This window comes from Prionailurus bengalensis, chromosome A1 (genome assembly GCF_016509475.1).
Source record: "Prionailurus bengalensis isolate Pbe53 chromosome A1, Fcat_Pben_1.1_paternal_pri, whole genome shotgun sequence".
NCBI classification, from domain to species: Eukaryota; Metazoa; Chordata; class Mammalia; order Carnivora; family Felidae; genus Prionailurus; species Prionailurus bengalensis.
The window spans coordinates 197545942-197568121 of NC_057343.1; the positions used below are offsets into that span (position 1 = coordinate 197545942).

The 22180-nt window shown below is 53.6% G+C and overlaps 1 protein-coding gene across 1 annotated transcript; it reads left to right on the forward strand.

Moving 5' to 3' along the window:
* The first annotated feature begins 12142 nt into the window (after nucleotides 1–12142).
* On the forward strand, nucleotides 12143–18909 carry ARSI (arylsulfatase family member I). Its single transcript, XM_043597993.1, has 2 exons — nucleotides 12143–13017; nucleotides 16631–18909. Exons 1-2 carry the CDS (start codon nucleotides 12698–12700, stop codon nucleotides 18036–18038), a joined length of 1728 nt encoding a protein of 575 aa, XP_043453928.1. The 5' UTR covers nucleotides 12143–12697; the 3' UTR covers nucleotides 18039–18909.
* Nucleotides 18910–22180: the final 3271 nt, after the last annotated feature.

A 22180-nucleotide genomic window follows, 5' to 3' on the forward strand; every position in this document is an offset into this window, starting at 1 on the left:
TGTAACTTCCCCCAACTGCAACCATGTGACTCCAAGGAGGCCTGCCATCTTTGTAGATCTCACCCCCAATCCTCAATGATCGGCCAGGGTGGTCACTTGACCCAAGGTAGACCAACTAGAGCCCTTCTCTGGGGCTTTTAAGTTGCAGTGAATTGAATATAGCCTAAAATTAACTTTCTAAAAGCGAGTGAACAATTCAATTCAATTCAGCGTTGTACAACCACCACCTCTGTTTGGTTCGAGAACCTTTTCATCACCTCCAAAGGAAGCCTCCTACCAATTAAGCAGCTGGTCTGCCATTTCCTCTTTCCAACTCTTTTGGCAACCCCCAATCCGCGTTCTATGCACTTGCCTAACCCAGGTATTTCAAGTGGATGGAATCATACAATATGTGAACTTTCGTGTCTGGCCTCTTTCACTGAGCTCATCCACACTGTAGCATGTATCAGTACTCCATTCCTTTTTATGGTCGAGTAATATTCCACTGTGTGTATTTACCACAATTTGTTTATCCATTCACCCACCGAAACACATTTGGGCGGTTTCCACTTTTTGGCTATTGTGAATCGTGCTGTATGAATATTTGTGTACAAGTATGTGTTTAAGTCCTTGTTTTCACTTCCTTGGGGTACATAGTTAGGTGTGGGATTAATTTCCGGGTCTCACTGGCATTTTACAGTCCCACCAGCAATGTCCAGTTGGGTTTGAGGGTACTCTAGATGGAACCCTCCACATTGTGAGACACCAAATCCCTGCCTGGAACCTTCAGCCGAACCGCCCTCTGGTTCCCTCTGCCAAGAGCCTCAGACAGATGCCTGAGGAAAACAGCTGTGGCTTGTCATCTGATAAGAGACAAGAGGCTGGTGGTAAGGGTGGGTGGGAGGTGGGTTGTAGTGGGAATAGAGGGCTGGGTTCCCCTGAGGACACTGTGGGGCAGGGAATATGGAAGAGAGGCTGGAGGCCAGGCCAGGGGAAGGAGTGGGGGGGGAAAGGTGGAAAGAAAAACTCAGCAGAATCGCCAATGTTTAGATGGCCTTTCCAGAGTAACTGAGACAGCTCGTCTGGGGCCAACCATGAAGGCAATGTTCTTTCAGGGTCTGAGAGGAAACAACTCCGATTTGGTTTTCTGGGCAGGGGGAAGGAATGGAAAGTGATGAGGAAGGGTGGTTGTAGAGACAGGGCTCGGGCCACTCTACCCTTTAATTCTCTAGAATCTCAAATCTGGGATCTGGGCCCACAGGAGCAGAGCCCAGTTGGTTGTTTTCTAAATATGATCTGGGGAGCACACACAGGTAACAAGATGAGGGCTCAGGGGGTGGAGGTAGGGAAGTCCTAATTGGGGACAATGAGAGAAAGTGCCAGATGGTGGGAGCTGTGTAGTCCTTGGAGGATGGGGCAGGCCACCCGTGCTATCTTAGACATGCTCCTGGAAAGAAAATGGAAAGATAATTGACTCTTCCTTCTTGCACAGTTAATTAAATTTTTCTTTTTAATTCGTGATAGTTGGAGTGCATGAACCATGGGACTTCACACATCGATGAATTGCTCCAGGTTCATGGCCCACAGACGCAGGTCTTCTGACAAATTCTATCTCCCATGCACATAAGTTTACCAGACCACCATAACCAAGGTCCATGCTGGGTGAGTTAAACAATGGAAATGTATTGTCTCCCAGTTCCAGAGGCTACAAGTCTGAAATCAAGGTGTTGGTTCCTTTCGGGGGCTATGAGAGAGAATCCGGTCCGGGCCCCTCGTATAGCTTCTGATGGTTTGCTGGAAATCTTGGGGATTCTTTGGCTTATAGAAGCATCACCCTGATTTCTGCCTCTATCTCTATATGGGATTTCTCTGTGTGTCTGTCTATGTGTCCAAACTTCCCCCCATTTATAAGGACACCAGTTATATTGGATTAGGCCCCACTCTAAGGGCCTCACTTTCATTTGATTACCTCTGTAAAGACCCTATTTCCAACTAAGGTCACATTCTGAGATACCGGGAGTGGGATAACAACATACTCTCTCAGAGGGACACAGTTCAACCATAAACAACAAGATATCCCTCCATCCCTCCATCAAGAAAGATTTAGGGTACGATTGTATCCACTGTATTACAGGGAATATTCCTGACAGGAAGTAACTGCCATTTTGCATAAGTATCTCTGAACACCAAGTCTTCTGCTTACAATTGTAGAGGCCTGACCATTTGAGGATTTTGAAGAACTATCTACAGTCTAGCTTCCAGCTTCCAACATTTCAAAGTATCCCTCCTTTCCAGCATGCACAGTTCTGTTGCCAGGTACTGGAAGATGTGTTCATGTGGCTATGCAGCTCTGAACCTTCACCTCTGTGTCTTTATGCCAGCTGAGTGGGCTCAGGAGACAGCGGGCGGGTCCTTCAAGACATGTCTATCCAGAGACAGCTGACTTAACCATACATAAAGCCTAGAGAGCCACCAGATGCAAACTAAATGTATCGCCAACTCAACGTCCCCTTAACCAGAACCCCAAAATGCCACGGACCCTTCTAAAACCATCTGACAACAAGAAAAATCTGGCAGTAAGGAGGTCAGAGGGGGAAAAAGTGAATGATCTCAACTGATTACAGTTAGAATGACTTGTGCAATTTTTACAGAAACACATGACCATGTGAACCCATTGCTAGGGCCTTTCCCCTGGCTTAGAGGGGGGCCTGTGCCAGGAAAGGGTCCTGAAGCTTAAACTGGACTGGTTTCACAGTTGATTTGCCTCTGGATGAGTGCCTCTCTCGATCGTAAAAGCCTCCACGAGTCAGAAAACAAACAAACAAAACTCCACAAACATTCATTCAAGAAGGACGTGTTCATCTATTATATGCCAGAGCCTGTGCTAGATCCGGATGAAGCGGAGACAAACAAAGCAAGCTGAGAGCAAATCCAACTTCTAGACATCACAACCTCCCCGGGGGCCCAGCCCTGGAGAGACTGGGCTCTCCCAGGGGTGAGTCATCAGATGGAGGAGAAAAACGAGCCCCAGCTTGGGCTGGAAAGTTGGCCTTTCCCTTTGAGAAGTGTAATGAAAGATCCTGGGAAAAGAAGCCTCCTCCTAGAAGAATCTTGATGCTGGACACAGCCCCCAAAGAGAGGTTATCCATTAAGCCAGGAGTAAAATCCCCAAATCAGACCTCAGAGCCACCCTTTCCCCAGGAAAATGTCCCCTGTCAGGAGTCCTAGACCTCGGGGCCTAAAGCCTCAGCCCCTGTGTCCAACCTCTTGCTTTGGTTCAGAACCTTCTTCCATCTTTGACTTGTGACGAGCAGAAGCATATGACTGCCTAAACCAGTCCTTCCTGCCAGTGACTGACCAGTCCCAGCCGCCTGCCTCAGCTTTTGCCCAGCCTCATTCTGGACCATGGCACGCTGAATCACTTGAAGGACACGCACCTTGGGGGTGTCCTCCTCTCTGAGCCTCAGTCTCTTCATATATCAAATGGGACGACAATGGACCATCAACTCCAAGAGGGCTGGGTGATTTGTCTTGTCCAGCCCTGGGGTCTCAGCCCCACGGAAGTGGATGGCACTCTAGTAGGTGTTTGTCGTGTGAATGAACGGTATAGAGAGATCCTTGACCTCTGCGTGGAGGAGACCGTAGATTTACATTACAAGAGCTGGTACTTGTTCAGTTGCAAGTGGTAGACACGAATGCAACCTGGCATGAGACGGAACAACTGTATCCATTCATATCGCCAAAGTCCCCGGGGTAATTATAACGTTAGGATTCTTCTGCTCAACTGACAATATGATGAATCTGTCTCCACCTCTGCACTTGGCTTTCCTCTCTGTTAGCCCTTAGAGTTAGTCTGGAGTTAGGCCTACAGTCCAGCAGAAAAGAGACAATCTTGTTCTCAGAAATTCAAACAAAAATCTCGGAAGTGAGTCTCATTGGATAGGCTTGGGTCCCTTGCCCATTCCCAAACTAATCCCTGTGGCCAGGGACATCTGATGTTCTGATTACCCAAGCCTGCCCTGGAGTTGACCCACCAGTAGGAAGGAGTAGTTCTGCAAACAAAAATGCAGGTTCCATCACCAGGAAAGGGGAGGTGGCTCCACGGCCGACTGCAGGCGCCCACCATAGCACTCGACAAAAGCCTGAAGTGTAGGCAAAACTTCTCCGCTCTGAGCCTCGCCCTCTTCACCTGTCCTTGGGGACAAAGACGACCCTGACAGAAACCCTGTGCTTCTCCTCATTCTAGAGCTTTTGTGAGGTCCCACCAAGGCTGTGAGTTATAATAATGACTCACATTTATTGAGCCATCGCAGGCATCTGGCCCTGTGCTAAGTAAACTCTTGACACATTTATTTTAATATTTACAACAATCCGTTTTACCGATGAGAAGCAAGCTGAGAGCAGTTATAAGGCTTGTACACTGTCACATAGCTAGCAAGGGTGGAGCTGGGGTTTAAAGCAGTGCCCTCAAGCATGAAGCTATATATAAACTGTAAATAATTTTACAAGCATAGGGATTATTAGTAATGGTCTGTACTGTTAATAATAGTAATTTTTTTAAAACCCCGAAAGGGAAATTCAAATAAATTCAAACAAATGTTTGTTTAGCACCTACTATGGGCTGATCACTCACCAGGGGCTCAGAGGGAGACACATAAATAACTGTGAAACAGGCAGACTGTGATCTAATAGAGCCATAAACATGCCCCAGGGGAGTGTGGGGAGCAAGAGATTGACTCCGCCCGGGGAGGGGTGAGGGGAGGGGACCTGGAAAGGTCTCTTAGAAGAGGTAGGATTTGAACTGAGCTTGAAAGATAAAGGGACTTCAACAAAGGGAGGAGAGAGAAAATCAACTTTATAAGCGATCTGGAAGGATCTAAAGGCCCAGTGCAGAGTTCCTGGATAAGAGTTAAGCATGTCTATGCAAAATAACTTTCACACCAGCAGGAGCTTCAAGAAGTGATTGAGTAAGTGGAGCGCAGCAGTTGCCATAGGAACAGAGGCAAGCCTCATCCCTGTCATTAGTGAGCATCCCTGGCTTTGAGCTGTCTAGCCAGGGCCAGGAGGCAGCGGGGGCTGGGCTGAGCTGTCCCTTAGAAGAAAAGCCCAGCAAGATTGCTGCCCTGGGAGACTGGCTCTTGTTTCATAGGGAGGAGAGCTGACAGGTGACATCTGGTTCAGAGAAAATAGCCAGCCAGGGGAAGCCTCTGCCTCAGAGGGCTTTGGGACATCCCGAAGCTACTAGAGCAGGCACTGGGACATCAGGAAGGGAATGCGAAGGGCAGGGAATGGGTCTGAGAACCAGAAGTGGCCAAGGGGTAGAGTTCTATCCGGGATGCCAGGGTGTGAGGGTACCTCCCGGAACGTGGCCTCCCAGGACCCCTGGGGACCACCAGGGCATCCCAATGCACTGAGAGAGTTGGCATCTAACCACTAAGAGCACATGGGAAACCGTAAGTGAAGACGCCAGTGACAGGTTAGGTGTCTCTAACAGGAGAGTGAATGGTGGGGTATTTAATGCAACAGACATTAGACCCCAGACGTATGTTCAAATCTTGGCTCTGACACTTTCCGGCTGTGTGACCTTGGGCAAATTACTTACCCTTTCTTTCCTTCTCAGTTTCCCCATCTGTAAGATGTAGATGAGGGTAATAATTTTACCTGCATCATAGGCCTGCATGAGAATTAAGTGAGATAATAAACACGGTCATGTATGGTAACTGGCACACAATGGACGTTCAATAAATGCAAGCTATTATAGCATTATTAGACTTCCAAGTTTCAATTGGGTATTGATTCAGTGTCTTTCCCCCACCAGGCAGAGTTTCCTTATATTTGTGCTAAAAGCCAGGTTCTCCAAATATAGAAGACGAGGACAATGACAACAGTGAGGGTAGCGAGGGGACCCATTTACCTTCCGAGTGTCCAGTGACTATTATCAAGAAGGAGGGAGTCAAGGTTCTGTCCCTGCGAGCCAAGCCAAGAAGTTTGAGCCATTTACTACAGGCAGTCGGTCGCCATTGAACACTTTGGAAGAAAAAAAAGGACTTGATCAAGGGAATGCAGATTTTCGTCCCTGAAGCTCTATGCACTTGTAGGAATAGACTCTAAGTATAATGACAATAGAATCTAAATGTAGTAACAATAATAACAACAGCTATCATTTCACGAGAGAGCTTATTATGCACCAGGCACCGTGCTAAGAGCTTCACATGCCTTGTCTGTTGTAATCCTTACAACAACCTTATGAGGTAGCTACTATAATTAGTCCCGTTTTACAAATAAGAAAACTGGGGCACTGAGAGGTCGACTCAGGTAGCTAAGTCACACAGCTAGCAAATGGCAGAGCTGGGCTGGAACACAGCCACCTGGCTCCAGGGGTCTACCATTTAACCCCTGCACTCTTTTTCCTTCCCTGAACCCAGAAGAGGGGGTGCTGGTGGGCAACCTGTCACTCTCACTTTTAGGAGCCCCACCATTTATCTGGATTTCAGTACCCCCCCCTCCCCCACAGTCTGATGCTCTGGGACTTCACCTCTTTCTCTGAAAGTCCCACCTGGTGTGTGTGTGTGTGTGTGTGTGTGTGTGTGAGAAAGGGAGAGAGAGAGAAACCAGCTGACCAGCGAGGACGGAAGCCTCTGGACATCAAAGTGGGCAGAGCCCCGGATGGATGGGCTGGAGGCAGGCCTGGGTCCCGTTGGGCTAATTCCTCCCAGGGCTGGCAGAGGCCACGGCGGGAACTTCTGAGAAGGTGGAGAACAAGTCCTTTCATACGGCCTCCCTTTGAGCTGGCCTCCAGGTGGGGCCGGGGTCGGTGGGTGGAGGGCGGGGAACGAGCCGAGAGGCGAGGCCGCATTCGGGCTGGGCAAACAGATTGGGCAGCGGCTGTGAGCACAGAGCGCCCATTGTGGACCCAGAGCTCTGCTTTCAATAATCTACTCGGAAGAATGTTTCATTGAGCGCCAGAGAAAGGAGCCATTGAAATGCCCAGGACTGGGGCCCCGTGAAGGGTTAAAGTCAAGGGGCTACGGTGTCCTGGCTCTTGCCACTCCGGGTTCAGATGTCTGATCTGGGGATCCTGACACTAAAGCAAGGGGGATCCAGTGAGACCACCAAGAGGGCCGGAAGCAAGGGTCAGGAGGGCTGTGTGTCTCCCCCCTCCCAGAAATGCAAAAGGGGGTGTGCCAGCATTAAGGAAGAAAACGCTTCTCTTCCCAGAACATTTTGCCCAGATAATATCCAGCAAGGACCGGGCCTCGGATGCCCCTCAGCCTACCCACTGGTGAGAACAGCTCAGCTGGGCAGACAATATATTTTCTATAATACAGCCAGCACAGCTGTCTTAAACACCTCCAACATCACCTTTGATCATTAATCTATTGTAATTAACGATGCACTAGACGTGAGTGTGGGAGGTAAAGAGAGAACCGGTGGCCGCTAGGACTAGATGACCAAGGAAGCCCACGGAACTTTCTCTCGTGGAGGCATTTTTCACATAGAGCAACTGCTCCTTAGGAGGATATGGCCTATAACTGTCGGAAAGGGTGCCGGCGGTAGCATTCTGCGCTCCGGGGCCATGTGCCCTTTCAAACTCCAGAGCCTGGCGGGGCGTAAGGTGCAGGGAACGTGATGCTGGCATCTGTGGGCTCCGCAAGAGAGACGGGAGGTGAAGGAGCCCGGCTGACCACTGGGCACCTGGACCCCCAGCCTCACCGCGGCGTCCTCCTCACTACAGAACCCGCCACAGCCAATGCTGCTTCCTGGGCCCGCGTCTCCGGGGGGCTGGGGGGGATGTTCTACCGCTCTGGCTGAGCTTACGCCGTGGGCCTGTCAAAGCAACCATTCTGGACGGAAACCTTAAACAATTGCTGATGGCTTCTCCAGCTTTCCTAAAAAGAGAACCTTGAGCAGAATGTCAACTCTGAAGGGTGACCCATCATTCACTGCTGTGGTGCGGCTGTGATTTGGTGGTGCCCTCGGGTCTGTTCAGATGCATACAGCTCTTCCTTCGCTTTTGCACCAAAGGGCCCCAAACTCCCAGGCTTTTGGAATTCATCGGTCTGATTTTTATGCTTATTCTTTTGTATCCCCCCTGCTGTTTCCACTGGGAAACTGTATTACTAGAAGACAGACAAGAGCCTCAAGCCACTTTCTTATACATTCCTTCTGAACTGCTTCCAGTGTTCTTGGGCCAGGGAAGAAAATCATTAGCTTTGTAAGAATTGCGTGTGGAGCAAGAGTCAGTAGGTCTGGAGTGAGGAAGGCCTGACCAGCTCTCCTCTGAATTAAGGGATTGAACTCTGTGACACTTGTGACTGTGTAGAGGCCTTCTGTCTTATCTTTCAGGTTCTTGATTTGGCCCAGCCTAGAAAATTGACCTCCAGAGGACAACAGCATGTATAATCTGTGCCTAAGATCTTTGCCAAGGTCAGTCACGTCAGGAGAAAATAATATCTGTACTAAGTTAATTTTAGCTCAAAGATGGCCACACACACACACACACACACACACACACACACACACCCTACAACCTACCCCACAACATGCATAGCAATGAAAGACAACACCACAAAACAGACTCACCACTTCTTCACTTTTACATTTCTGTATCCTAGAAAGTTTTCTGTGGATACATAATGCAAATCATAACATTTTCGAGTTGGAAAGAACTTCCAAAGTCCTTTAGTGTTGCCCCCCACTTTAGTTCAGAATCTCCCTACCTCCTGAACAGGTGGGCACTTTACGTCTTTCTTGCACAGTGCTGGTAACGAGGAGTGCAGTGTTTTTTTAAGCCCGACAGGAAGTAACGACACTATACCCCTGCTACATCTGATCTGCATTTTGTGTGCAGATGTTAGGCTTTTGGTACCGTTTTTTAAAAAATGTTTATTTATTTTCAGAGAGAGAGAGAAAGAGACAGAGACAGAGAGAGAGAACACTCACAAGCAGGGGAGGGGCAGAGGGAGAGGGAGAGAGCGAATCCCAAGCAAGCTCCGGGCTGACTCTCGGGGCTCAATCTCATGACCCACCGTAAGATCATGACCTGAGCCGAAATCAAGAGTCGGATGCTCAACTAAGTAAGCCACACAGGTGCCCCTCTGGTACTGTTTTATTATTTTTTTTAACTAAATTTTTTTAATGTTTATTTATTTTTGAGAGTGAGAAAGAGAGAGAGAGAGAGAGTGGGGGGGTGCGCAGAGACAGAGAGGGAGACAGAATCTGAAGCAGGCTCCAGGCTGAGCTGTCAGCACAGAGCCCCACGCAGAACTCAAACCCACGAACCAGCAGAACACAAACCTGAGCTGAAGTCGGATGCTTAACCGACTGAGCCACCCAGGGGCACCACTCTCATACTGTTTCACTGCGGCTGGTCTTGGGGGGATGAAGGGGTAAGCGTGCATCTATGTGAATGAGGGTCAGGTCTTCCCTATGTGTAGGGGGGGATATTCCCGCTGTCATTCACCTTGGAAAAAGGTGGGTCCTGAATGAGAAACTGCAGAGACTAGCTTAGCTGAAGAGGGAACTTCTGTTTCTCTGTGACTTACTTTTTGGGCCTGACCCTGAGACATTTTGGAGTTCTCGGGTCCATCTGGGCTGCAGTGGGGCTGATGGACAGCGTGCCGGGGAAGGAGGCAGGGAGGCATCCTGTAGGGAACATAAAGGGAAGACGAGCGAGTCACATCTTAATAGCGATATGACCTGGATTCACGTTACTCTTTGTTTATTTCCCCCTTGTCATCCCGGAGCCTTTGGAAATGTCCGGCTGAAATGTTCCAGCCTGGCCCTGCTGTGTCACGGTATTAAAAGAAGAGTTGAGGGACAGTGTTTATATCCCTAGGACGTTAGAGGGGAAATGGTGCCCTCTGAGGCCACGTGGGTTTCAGTGAATATGAGGGGCTCTTAAACGTGAATACTGGCAACAAGAGTTGGGCCCCAGAGTTCCACCTACTCCTCTCCACGTGGTGATTCACCCATCACTGCCATCCTTTTATTAAGAAAACTGCCAGATTTCCTACAAAAGTAATCCCTTAAATTGGCCCGAAATCTGCCTCCCCGTAACATTCACCCACAGGACTTAGTCTCTTCTCCCAGAACCCCAGAGAACAATCGTCATAATTGTTCACATTCATTGAGTACTTACTATGTGCTGGGCATTTTCCTGAACACCGTGTTGTGTCTTATTTATATTATTCTCCCATTTCACAGAAGAAAAAACTGAGGCCGAGGGAGGCCAAATGATTTGCCCAAGGCCTGACCCCAAAGGAGTGGTAGGATTTGAACACATGCAATTTGACGTCTGTGCCCACAGTCTTGAACTCTTAGAAATTCTGCTGATCTTGTCCCTATGACACTCCCCCTATCCCACCCCCCACTCCGAGATCTGCAGCCTGTGAGCTTGCCTCCCCAGACCTTTTTTTTTTTTTCTCCAGGCTGCATCCCTACCCCACCTCCCTTGCCGTTTCTCCTCGTGCCATTTCTCCATGTCCTCCTGACCGAGGTCTGGGACAATGCACAGAATGCAAGACCCGAGTCCATTGGACCTCCTGTGACTTGTCCCACTTTGACCCCCCCAGGACAGCCTTCAGGCTGAAGCCTCCCGGAGCACCATTTTAACAGCATTCCCCTCAGGAGGCTGTATTTTTCCTGTCTGTCCTCAACATTTCTTTTGCCAGAAAAACAGGCTCAGTTTTCCCTTCTGATAAATCTGGTCACCCTAAATATGGGGCTTTGAGCAAACAGGAGCGGCCGGCCCCACGCAGCCCTCATTTCAAAATGTGGATTCACTCGGGCTGCTATTTTGGAGGTCTGGTTTCTTTCCCCACACACAGTGGTTTTAAGGAAGAGGGAAGGGATCATGACAGAATACTAGCAGGGGAAAGATGCTAGCAGAGAAAACACACCTGGCCAGTCTTTGTTTCCCCAACTTCCCCAAACACTGGCGCTTTGAGAAGCTCTGAAAAGGAGGGTCCTCGCTCACATAAAAGCGGAACATCCAGCGCTAGGAACTCCCCTCCTGGAGATGAGCATATCCAGCATTTGAAGTCCTGGTAGTAAAGAAGCCTAACTGGTTTTGTTTAAGTCAGCTTTCCCATTTACGAATGCAGCCTTAGTAAAACGTCTGAAAACAATGCTGCGGAGTGGAAGTTGCAAAGGGCTCCCGACGGCCTAAACTGTTCCTCAGATAGGTTTGAGTTGGCCTGTGCGGTGCTTAAATGTGCTTCAAATTAGTTGCCAGCACTTAACAGTTGGAATATTTCTCATAATAATCTGGATTTGGGTGTCCTTGGAAAATCGGAAGATCTGGAAACACTGGGCCACATTCTTGCATGACAATGGTCGGTCGGCGGGACACAAGGCTGTGGTCCTTGGCTCCCTGTAGCCCCTGCCTAATACACCATCCCCTGCTTCACTCATTTATGGTACCTGCCTGGCTCAGGAGTCCCTGCGGCTTGCCTTCTCCGCCCTGGAGATTTCCTTGGGTGAGAGTTGGCCTGCCGGATGCGGGAGGCCCATTCATCCATTGACTCATGCAACATGTACTCATGCAGCTTCTGGACCCCGTGGATACAAGATGTGTTCAACAGCCCCCGCCCTCTGGATTTCGGCGCTGGCATTCTTGCAGCGAACCGCAGGATGAGGAGGGGGAGGGGTTGGGGAGAGGGAAGCTGGCAAAGGCTTGAACCGCGTTTGCCGATTTCCAGACCCCCCCTCCCCCCCACCACGCCGTGCTTGCTAAAGTCATCCCTGTTCTCCACTGCTGCCTCTACCGCCACTCTAACAGCCACTGAGCGCCAGGGGAGAAGCTACTAACATGCTCTGTGACTTACACGAGTTCCCACCCATCTCAGGGCCTCAGTTTCTCCAATTGCACAGTGACCCGGTTGGAATAGAAAACTATGCGCGTCCCTTCCAGGGCTGGCACGCAGAGATGCTAAGACTCCCAAGATCGAGGAACGTCTGACCGGCCCATTCCGGAGCTGTTCCACTCAACTCCAAGCAGCCCCTCTCCCTCCTTTCCCCGGCCCGGGCCGGGGCCCGGGAGGGGGTCGGAGCCAGAGGGCCGCCCGGGCCTGGGCTTCCCGCCCGGGGGCGGAGCCGCTGCTCCAGGTCCCGCCCCTCCACCTGGGATTCGGCCCGGCAGATGTTACAACTTTCTCGCATTCTCTCCCGCGGTGTCCCCCCCAGGCCCGCCCAACCCGTGCCTCCCTCCCCTTCCCCGCTGGGGTCCTGCCCGCCTCCCTGCTGGGAGCCCGACTCTTCTCCGGACTCCGGGCGGGGCGAGAGGCCGGGCTGGGGGCTGGAGGGTCGGGAGGAGGAGGAAGGGAAAGCAGAGGCGAGAGAAATTAGGAGGCGGGAGAAATCGAGGGCTAGTAGGAAGGGGAGAGCCAGAGGATGGTGGAGAGCACTTTTTGGAAGCAGCCACGCCGCGTCTCAGGCTGGCCCGGCTGAGCTGGGGGAGAGGGAGCGAGGGCGGCGCAGGGCGGGCGCGCAGGCGGCGGGAGGCGGCTCGGCGCGGGCCTGACCTCCCCAGGGCGCCCCGCTGCGGCCGCGCAGGTCCGGCCGCCAGTCCTGGACCAGCCCCTGGGCCACCCCCGGGGCCGCTGAACGATCTCGCAGCGTCCAGGCCGGCCAGCCGGCGGGCGTGCGGGCCGTGCGCCCTGGGCGCGCGAGGCGGTGAGGCCCGGGGAACCCTGTGCGCCGAGACGCGCGGGCCGGCATGGCGATGCACGCCCTCACTGGCCTCTCGCTGGTCAGCCTGCTTAGCTTCGGCTACCTGTCCTGGGACTGGTCCAAGCCGAGCCTGGCGGCCGACGGTCCCGGGGAGGCGGGCGTGGAGCAGCCCTCGGCCGCTCCACCCCAGCCTCCCCATATCATCTTCATCCTCACCGACGACCAGGGCTACCACGACGTGGGCTACCATGGCTCAGATATTGAGACCCCTACGCTGGACCGGCTGGCAGCTGAGGGTGTCAAGTTGGAGAATTATTATATCCAGCCTATCTGCACGCCTTCGCGGAGCCAACTTCTCACTGGCAGGTAGGCATGACCCAGGCTGCTGGGGCTGGCGGTGCAAGCCCCAAATGAATCCGGTCTGGAGATTTCCTGTGCATTCACAGTCCCCCCCCCCCCCCCCCCCCCCACTCTGGGACCTGGGAAGCAAGGACTCAGGGCCAGTTCTGAGACACTCAGACACGACTGTCTCCAGTCGCCTGTGTGATCATTAGTTATGTCCTTTATCCTCTCTGGGCCTCAGTTTCTCCAATTGTACACGGAGTGGATTGGACCATCTTTGAGGTCTCCTCCCTCTGGTGTTCTAGGACACACGTTACACACCATGTGAAGGAGACATCTGGTCATCCCTTTGTTGGAGGAACACGGCAGTCTCTGACCCTTGGGTTTTAACGCCGCTTCTGTATACAGACCCTGAGGCTACGAACAAGTCATTTCCCTTCTCTAAGCCTCCGTTTTCTTGTCTGTTCATAAACGGAGTGAAGAGGAGTGTTTACTTGAAAAAGAGTGGTGATGGGATGAGTTGTGTGTAACCTGCTTGGCTGTCAATAAATGGCAGCCCCCATGTCACCGGAGGGATTAGGGTCCCCAAACTGTTTGATGGCTGCGAGGAGAGGAAGGAAGCCAGGGAATGTCTAGATAGATAGACATTCTAGATAGAGCAGAAAGATATGCACAGGATGCCGTGACCGGTGGAACCTTCGGGTAGTTACTTCATTTCTCCAAACCTCTGGTTTTTCATCTGCAAAGTCCTCCTAAATTGGCCGAAAGTCCCAAGGAGACGTGCTGCTTTCTCCGTAAGGAGTGGCCCACAGGCAAGGCGGCAGGATTACAGGATTAAAAGAGCAGGGAAACAGGAGGTGGGGGTGTAGAAGGCAAACTTTGGCCACTTAGGAGAAAATCCTTTGGCAAGGCTGAAGCTAATCCTCCTTGGATGGGGTCCAAGGCATGCCTTCTCCCAAGTTCCACCCAAAAGCCACGAGTATGGTCTCAGGAACCGGAGCCTTGCTGTCCCTGTTTCTGGGTGGGAGAAACTGAGGCATGGAGTCAGGGAGGACCCAATTCATGCCTAGAGTCTGTAGCATCCGTTGGGGAGGGGGCTGAGAGGCCAGGTGGTTGGCAGGGGTCCCAGAGCCGTGAGTCAAAATAGGTGCCTTTTCTTCCCTCACTCGGGCACTCAGCATTTAGCTCTGGGAACAGCAAGAGAGAGCGTCGGAGAAGAGGGTGAGGGGCTGGTGTATGGGTGGTGGGCGGGGGCGTTGGTGGTGGTGGTGAAGCCCAAATGTTGACCAACCTCCAGGAGAGGGAAGAAGAATCTGCATTCCTGAGAACTGTGCACAAGTTAGCATTTCTCTCTCGAGAGGTGACTTTGGGTTTAAGCAGGGGAATGAGCATCCAACGGGGCAGTGTGCCAACCCCCTGATCTGTGAAGTGAGCCGAGTGTGGCTGGGCAGCGTCTGCCCTCCGCCCCCTGCAGCTGGCTCCATCTGACTGATGCTGACTGCTCTCATTAGTGTTTTGTTAATGCATCCAGTCGTGTTGGGCGAAGCTGGAGAGAGCCAGTGTTTCTCATGTTACTCGCTTACAGACGAGCTTCGGTGACTCTGAGCTGGCCCACCCACTTTACAAACCAGTGCTCCGTGGTGCCCAGCCCTAGGAAGAGACTCGGCTGTGACCGGGCGCTACGGTACTTCCTCTGTTAAATGGAATCGTTCATGAGGTTGACTGAGAGGTCTGTAGAGCCAGGATCACCGAGAGGTTTTCAGCCTGAGTTGTGCAGACCTGGGTTCAAAGCTCGGGGCAGCTGCTTGCGAGCTGTCTGCAGTCGGGCCTGTTGCGGTACCTCTGAGAGCCTCGGTTCGTCATCTGTAGAATGGGGATAATGGTCTCCCCTGTAGGTTTTTTTTTAAATTTTTTTTTTCTTTTTTCTTTCAACGTTTTTATTTATTTTTGGGACAGAGAGAGACAGAGCATGAACGGGGGAGGGGCAGAGAGAGAGGGAGACACAGAATCGGAAACAGGCTCCAGGCTCCGAGCCATCAGCCCAGAGCCTGACGCGGGGCTCGAACTCACAGACCGCGAGATCGTGACCTGGCTGAAGTCGGACGCTTAACCGACTGCGCCACCCAGGCGCCCCTCCCCTGTAGGTTTTTTATGAGGATTAAGTGAAACGATGCGTGTGGCCTATAGTGTTAAAAATGGCAGTAGTAGCTAATGATGGCTAACAACAATAACAGCTTTAAGTTAAGGAAACTAAAAACAGGAAAGCCCACCTAGTGCCTGGGTTAAAGGTGTCAGGCCTTCAGGTGTGGGATTCTAAGACCCTAGTGAAGTTCCAGGCTTCTTATTTACCCTGGGACTTTTAAGACTTGAGTAAAGGCGGGACACCCCAAGCAGATCGCATGGGGGCCTTGACCACAGAAGGGACTTGAATGAATAAATGAGGAATATAGCATTCTGCTAACCATTCACTCCTGGCTCACAGCAGTAGCATGTGTGAGTGACCGGATCCAGGGGCCACATGAACTTGTGGGTAGGCACACGAGAACAGGTCTTATAAAATCTGGGAACTGAAAGGTTTTCAGAGATCTCCCATTCAACCCAACTCCCCACCTATAGATGAGCAAACTGAGGCCACCATGGGGGAGGAGACATGGCAGCCTCGTTTGCTGGAAGGGAGCCTGTGCTTGGACTTGGCTTGGATTTATGTTCAAGTCCTGGCTTTGCCCCTGACCACTGAGTGACCTTGGGCAAGGCCCTTCCCCTCCTCTGGAACTGTGTTTTTAAAACAAGGTAAATACACTGGAAGTTGACTTGGGTCCCTTCTGGTTCTAAAATTGTCTGGGAGTGCCACCATTCGTTCGTTCTTTCATCCATTCATTCCGTAAGTAATTGAGTGTCCTTTTAACATCACCTGAGTGCCAAGACCACAAAGTTGAGTAGAGGACAATCCGATTACAGATGATTGGGCCTAAGAACATGTACAACTGAGTAGAACCCCATGGTCAAGTAGGACAGTGATCAGGTGTACTAAATTTAACCCAGAAGCAAAAGTGACTCATTCTTGGAGAGAGTTATAAGAGACTTTACAGAGGGGGTAACGTTTGGACTGGGCTTTGAAGAGTGAGCAGGAGTTTCCCTGGGAGGGCAGGGCTTGCTCTAGGCCCCAGAGCAAATTAGTGGCTTAGAGTTTAGGGATTCTGAAGTCTCTGGAGACTGCCTGGGATACAGATCCCAACTCCAGTTACAGATTGTTTGAATCAGTGGGCAAGCGATTTCATGTACTGAGCCTGTCAGTTGCCTTATTTGCAGAATAATGTTAGCTACATTGTCATGATTAACCTGCGTTCGACTCTAAACTCCCCAGCTCCTAGCTGCGTGATCCTGGGCCGAGTGGTTTAACCACTCTGATCCTCAGTCTCCTCATCTGCGAAATGACCATAATATGAGCTCAACTAATTTTGAAGATTCAATGAGGTGATGCATTGGAAGTGCTTGTCACGTGTCGTAATACCTGCTGTACCTTTGCCGGAAGTGCTGGGCCCAGAGCCCACCTCGGGGTGAGAACTGGGGGCCGGTGGGCCAGAGCAGTGCTTTGTAGCTCACCCGGGCCTTCTTTGCCCTCCCCTCTTTCCTCCAGGTACCAGATCCACACGGGACTCCAGCACTCCATCATCCGCCCTCGGCAGCCCAACTGCCTGCCCCTGGACCAGGTGACGCTGCCCCAGAAGCTGCAGGAGGCGGGTTACTCTACCCACATGGTGGGCAAGTGGCACCTGGGCTTCTACCGGAAGGAGTGCCTGCCTACCCGCCGGGGCTTCGACACCTTCCTGGGCTCGCTCACGGGCAACGTGGACTACTACACCTACGACAACTGCGACGGGCCCGGGGTGTGTGGCTTTGACCTGCACGAGGGCGAGAGTGTGGCCTGGGGGCTCAGCGGCCAGTATTCCACTATGCTCTATGCCCAGCGTGTCAGCCACATCCTAGCCAGCCACAGCCCCCGGCGGCCCCTCTTCCTCTACGTGGCCTTCCAGGCGGTGCACACGCCCCTGCAGTCCCCTCGTGAGTACCTGTACCGCTACCGCACCATGGGCAACGTGGCCCGGCGGAAGTATGCGGCCATGGTCACCTGCATGGATGAGGCTGTGCGCAACATCACCTGGGCTCTCAAGCGCTATGGTTTCTACAACAACAGCGTCATCATCTTCTCCAGTGACAACGGCGGCCAGACCTTCTCGGGGGGCAGCAACTGGCCGCTGCGAGGACGCAAGGGCACTTACTGGGAAGGTGGCGTGCGTGGCCTGGGCTTTGTCCACAGCCCCCTGCTCAAGCGGAAGCGCCGGACCAGCCGGGCGCTGGTGCACATCACTGACTGGTACCCGACCCTGGTGGGTCTGGCAGGCGGCACCGCCTCGGCGGCCGACGGGCTGGACGGCTACGATGTGTGGCCGGCCATCAGCGAGGGCCGGGCCTCGCCACGCACAGAGATCCTGCACAACATTGACCCCCTTTACAACCATGCCCGGCACGGCTCCCTGGAGGCTGGCTTTGGCATCTGGAACACTGCCGTGCAGGCTGCCATCCGTGTGGGCGAGTGGAAGCTGCTAACAGGGGACCCTGGCTATGGCGATTGGATCCCACCGCAGACACTGGCCGCCTTCCCTGGCAGCTGGTGGAACCTCGAGCGCATGGCCAGTGCCCGCCAGGCAGTGTGGCTCTTCAATATCAGCGCTGACCCCTACGAACGGGAGGACCTGGCTGGCCAGCGGCCTGATGTGGTCCGTGCCCTGCTGGCCCGTCTGGTGGACTATAACCGCACAGCCATCCCTGTGCGCTACCCGGCTGAGAATCCCCGGGCCCACCCTGACTTTAATGGGGGTGCTTGGGGGCCCTGGGCCAGTGATGAGGAAGAAGAGGAAGAGGAGGAAGAGGCAGGCAGGGCTCGAAGCTTCTCCCGAGGACGCCGCAAGAAAAAATGCAAGATTTGCAAGCTGCGATCCTTTTTTCGTAAACTCAACACCAGGCTGATGTCACAGCGGATCTGATGGGGAGTGGGGGGAGGTGAGGATCTCTGCCCCTCTAGATGTACTTCCCCATTCAAACCTGGCCCTGTTCCTCCCCAGGGAGGGGCCTGAGGTCAAGCCCCTGTCTGCAGGGAAATGGGGGGCGGGCATCGAGCCCCTCGGTTGAAAGGTGGGGAGCTTGGCTTGGGGGAGAATAAACTAGACTGGGGTGCCTGGATTCCAATCCTGCCTCTTCACTGACTTGCCCTGTGACCTCAAATGGCCTGCATGAGAGCTGGGCTCAGTTTCTTCATCTGTAAATGAGCTCTGATGATGTTGTGGCCCTGTGGTGTGAACCTGGTGCCTGGGGCCATGGTGGAGTTGCCATTGACCTTGCCACCTCCCAGCTCGTTTAAAGCCTTGCCCTTGGACCCTGCACCTCTGTGGTACTGCTTGGGTGAGGGGCCCCTGGAGGCAGCTCGAGGCCTGGACTCCAGCTGAAGCATGGCGATCTGGCCACTCTCTGAAGGGATCCTCTGATGCTGAGGGTGGGGGTGCAGGGATGGGTCTTCACATGGCTTGGGCCAGTTCTGGGGCCAGACTGGTGCTGGGAGCTATGGCAGAAAGCTCTCCTTCTGGCCCCCAGGACCCAGAGGATTGACCTGGCTCTTAGCTGCTGCAGGATCAAGGGTGGTGGAAACAGCTGTGCAAAGAGGCCCTGAACCAACAGTCAGGACACTTGGGTGCCTCTTTGACCTTGGGCCCATCCCCTCACCTTTGGGCCTCAGTTTCCCCAACTGCCAATCGGGATGCTAGCCTGAGCTCTGCCTACCTCACAGGGTTGTAGAGAACTGGCCAAGGTAATGGCTGTGGAGGAGCCCGTGCACTTGATTAAAATGCTACTAACACGGAAGCCAGGGCTGTGGTGCGGTCTGTGAACGCACTGGGGCGCGTGCGCGTGCATCCTGAGGGCAAGTGCGAGCTCACCATTAGCCAAGTGAATGGGAGAGGAGGTGGGTAGCCTGCCTAGGAAGCAGCACGTATGGGTTCTGGTCCAGTCCTGCCACAGGTCCACCGTGTGACCTCTGGCAAATCCTGGACCCTCTCTGGGCCTCAGTGCCCCCCTGTGTACAATGGATGCTTTAGGAGCCCCTCCTACTTGGTCATTCTGGACACCCCTGTGTGTGTGTGGGGGGGGCATGGGCTGAGTGGTGGGAGGAGGGGCGTGGGGGGTTCAGAGCCTGCTCGCTGCAGAGCGCGCCTCCATGCACACACTGCGTTCTGCATATCTCCCTTCAGGTTCCAGTCGGTGCAGCGTGTGTAGGCGAAAGCCCTGCTGTGAATTTTGAAAATAGTTATTTTTGTCACTGGCAAAGGAGGCCTGTTAGGACTCGTCAGCTTGTGGATGAGCAGGACGGGTTGGGGGGGGGGGGTGGGTGCGGTGCAGTGGAGGGGGTTTGGGTGTTGGTTCCAGAGCTGCAGAGGTAGCTGAGCCCAGGAGTGAGAGTCTGGCCTGGGGCTGCAGGACGGAGGTGACCGTCCACATCCTGGGCCCCTTCCTCCACCCCTCCAGCTGGAGCTTTCTCTGTCTGTAGGATGTCGACGCCTGGGCTGTGTGGGGCAGGGGCCAGGACTGGCTGAAGCCTCTGGATTCCGGCCACCCCCAGCACTTCTGCCTGCTCAGGAGGGAGACTCTGAAGAAGACGGTGTCCCAGGCCCAGCATATCCCACAGATGGGTTGTTCATAGTCTGCCCATTACCCAGGATTCTCCGGCTCTACTGGGTGCCTCTCCCAGCTGTCTGGGCTGTGCCTTTCCAGAGCCTCGTGGAGCCAGGGCTCCCCTGCAGCTCCAGGCTTGCACCAGTTGAGTGGAGGCCTCTCCCATGCCTGCTGAGTTTGGCCCTGCCTTAGGTGACCTAGCTTCCAGCTCCCACCCTGCTTCTCTTATGCCCTTTGGGGGCCATGAGAGCTGGACCATAAAAGTCCCTTTATGTTCTTCCCCAGACACCAACACCTACCCTCCTGTGGCTGACGTGGCCTCAAACATAGAGGGCCTAGCTGGGGCTAGAGGCCAGCCCCTGCTCCTGATGCCCTAAGAAGGAAGCTCAGCCTCATCTCAAGCCCAGCTTAAAGCTTGCCTGGCTCAGAGTCCTACCTAACCCAGAACCTGGCACACAGCCCAAGAGCCCCACTCAAGCTTCAGCCAACGACCTGGTCCACAGCCCAGCAGTCCCCAAGCCTGCCTAACCAAGGTGCTGGCGGTTGACCCAGGGCTGAGATTTTTGGAAGGTACTGGGGTAAGGAGTCACCAGGACTAGAGTGTGGTGAGGGGAGGCTCAGCCTGCTTGCTGTGGTGTCTGCTGGGCCCAGCAGACAGCATGGCTCCTGCCCATCTCCTCCTGTCTTCCTGTGGCCCCTGAGTTTCCCCCAGCCAGGGCACCTGGGTCTGGACTGTTTTAGGCCCTTGACTGGCATTGCTAGGTGGATGCTCGGACCACCTACCTGGTGGGGAGGGGTGGATGGGAGAGCAGACCAGAGGCAGCGCTGGCCCCTTGGGTCACAGAGCTGGGGGAGTGGAGTCCAGAGATGCCAGACAGCCCCTCTATTTCCCCTTCGGCTGGACCAGATGTCAGCAGATCCGCCACCCAGATTAGAACCGGGGGTGGCCCAGTCCAAGCCGGGCCCTGCCTGTGGAGTCCTGGGCAGGGACGACCAGTCCCCCAGGAACCGGGAGGGAGCCCTGGACCTGGCTAGAGGGACAGGGCTCTGAGCCCTACCCTGGGCCTTGACAGTATTCCCTCCTCTCGCTTGGTACCTACTGGCTACCTTGGGACCTAGGCAAGCAGCCGTTCAGTGCCAGAAAGAGGGAGGGCAGAGCAGGGTAAGGGAAAGAGCACTGTTCTGGGAGTCAGGAATTCTGGATTATGTCCCAACTCTGCCCCTGACTTCTGCTGCCGAGGGAGGAAGCAGCAGCTTCCTTTCTCTGGGCCTTGGTCTCCATCTGTGTGGGACATGGGCTCCGTCAGGGCCCTTTCAGCCCTTGTGTAGGCCAAAGGGCATAGGGCAGGGGTGCAGAGGTCACACAGACCCCACATGGGTAAGTCATGTCACATCTCTGCAAGATACACAGTGATCGTACCTATCTCACAGATATCTGTGGTGCGGTATAAATTGTGCAGTATGCTTAGCACAGGGCCTGGCTCTCAAGCGGAAATAACTATTTCTCGTATTTTTGGAGTCAGCGAAGGAACATCTTGTCCCCATATTTCTGAGGAGGAAATGGAGGCCCCAGTGGGAAAGAGACCTGCCATAATCACTCCTAGCCAACAGCTAGACTTGAACTTGGGTCCTCTAACTGCAGGCTGTGCTGTGCAGACCTTGGCCCGGCAGCCACCGTCCTCTGTCCCTTGGCTTCTTGCTTCCCTCTGCTCTGGAAGGAATGTCTCCTATGTGGGACCCCCTCAGGGGACAGCGATGCTCCCTGACCCCTCCCTCTCTCCAGAGTCCGAGGCTGGCATTACTTACTGCAGTTAATTAACCACATCACCCTCCACCTAGACCCTCTGCCAGATCATTTCTCTGTTGGCCCACTTTCCACCGATTCTGCCCCTCACGCTCACTGCCCTTAGTGGGACAGGCCTCGTGGGGACCCTTCAGACGGCACATTTTCTGTGGTACCTGCCCAGGCCCTGCAGGACCCTGAGGCCCTTGGGCATGTGCCTGAGACTATGTGTGTGGGCTGTGGAAGGTGGGATGACAGTGGGCTGGCACAATGCTTCCCGGGCTCTGATTCCCCCCACCCCCTTCCCACCTCTGCTATGGCCCAGGAACTTGGCCCTGGTCCCAGTTTTTTTTTTTTTTTTTCCATCCCACCCCATAGACCCAGGGTATAGCTTGCATTCACGTTCAGGTTCCCCACCTTCACATGCCACAACTGTGCTCAGTGACCTCTTGGGCTCCCACCCCTGGCCACCAGCCCGCGGCATGCAGGCCAGCTCTCGAGTACCACATGAGTGTTACAGATGGGAGCACACGTGCTGGCTCGCATGCCTGCCATGGCCCTGGGGGGTGGGGAGTCTGGCAGGAACAGTCCCCCCATTGCAATCATCGGCTCATTCTCCCCGCGTCGCAGAGGCAGGCCTGGCTCCTCGCTGCCCGCCACCACCAGGCACAGCTGCCAGCC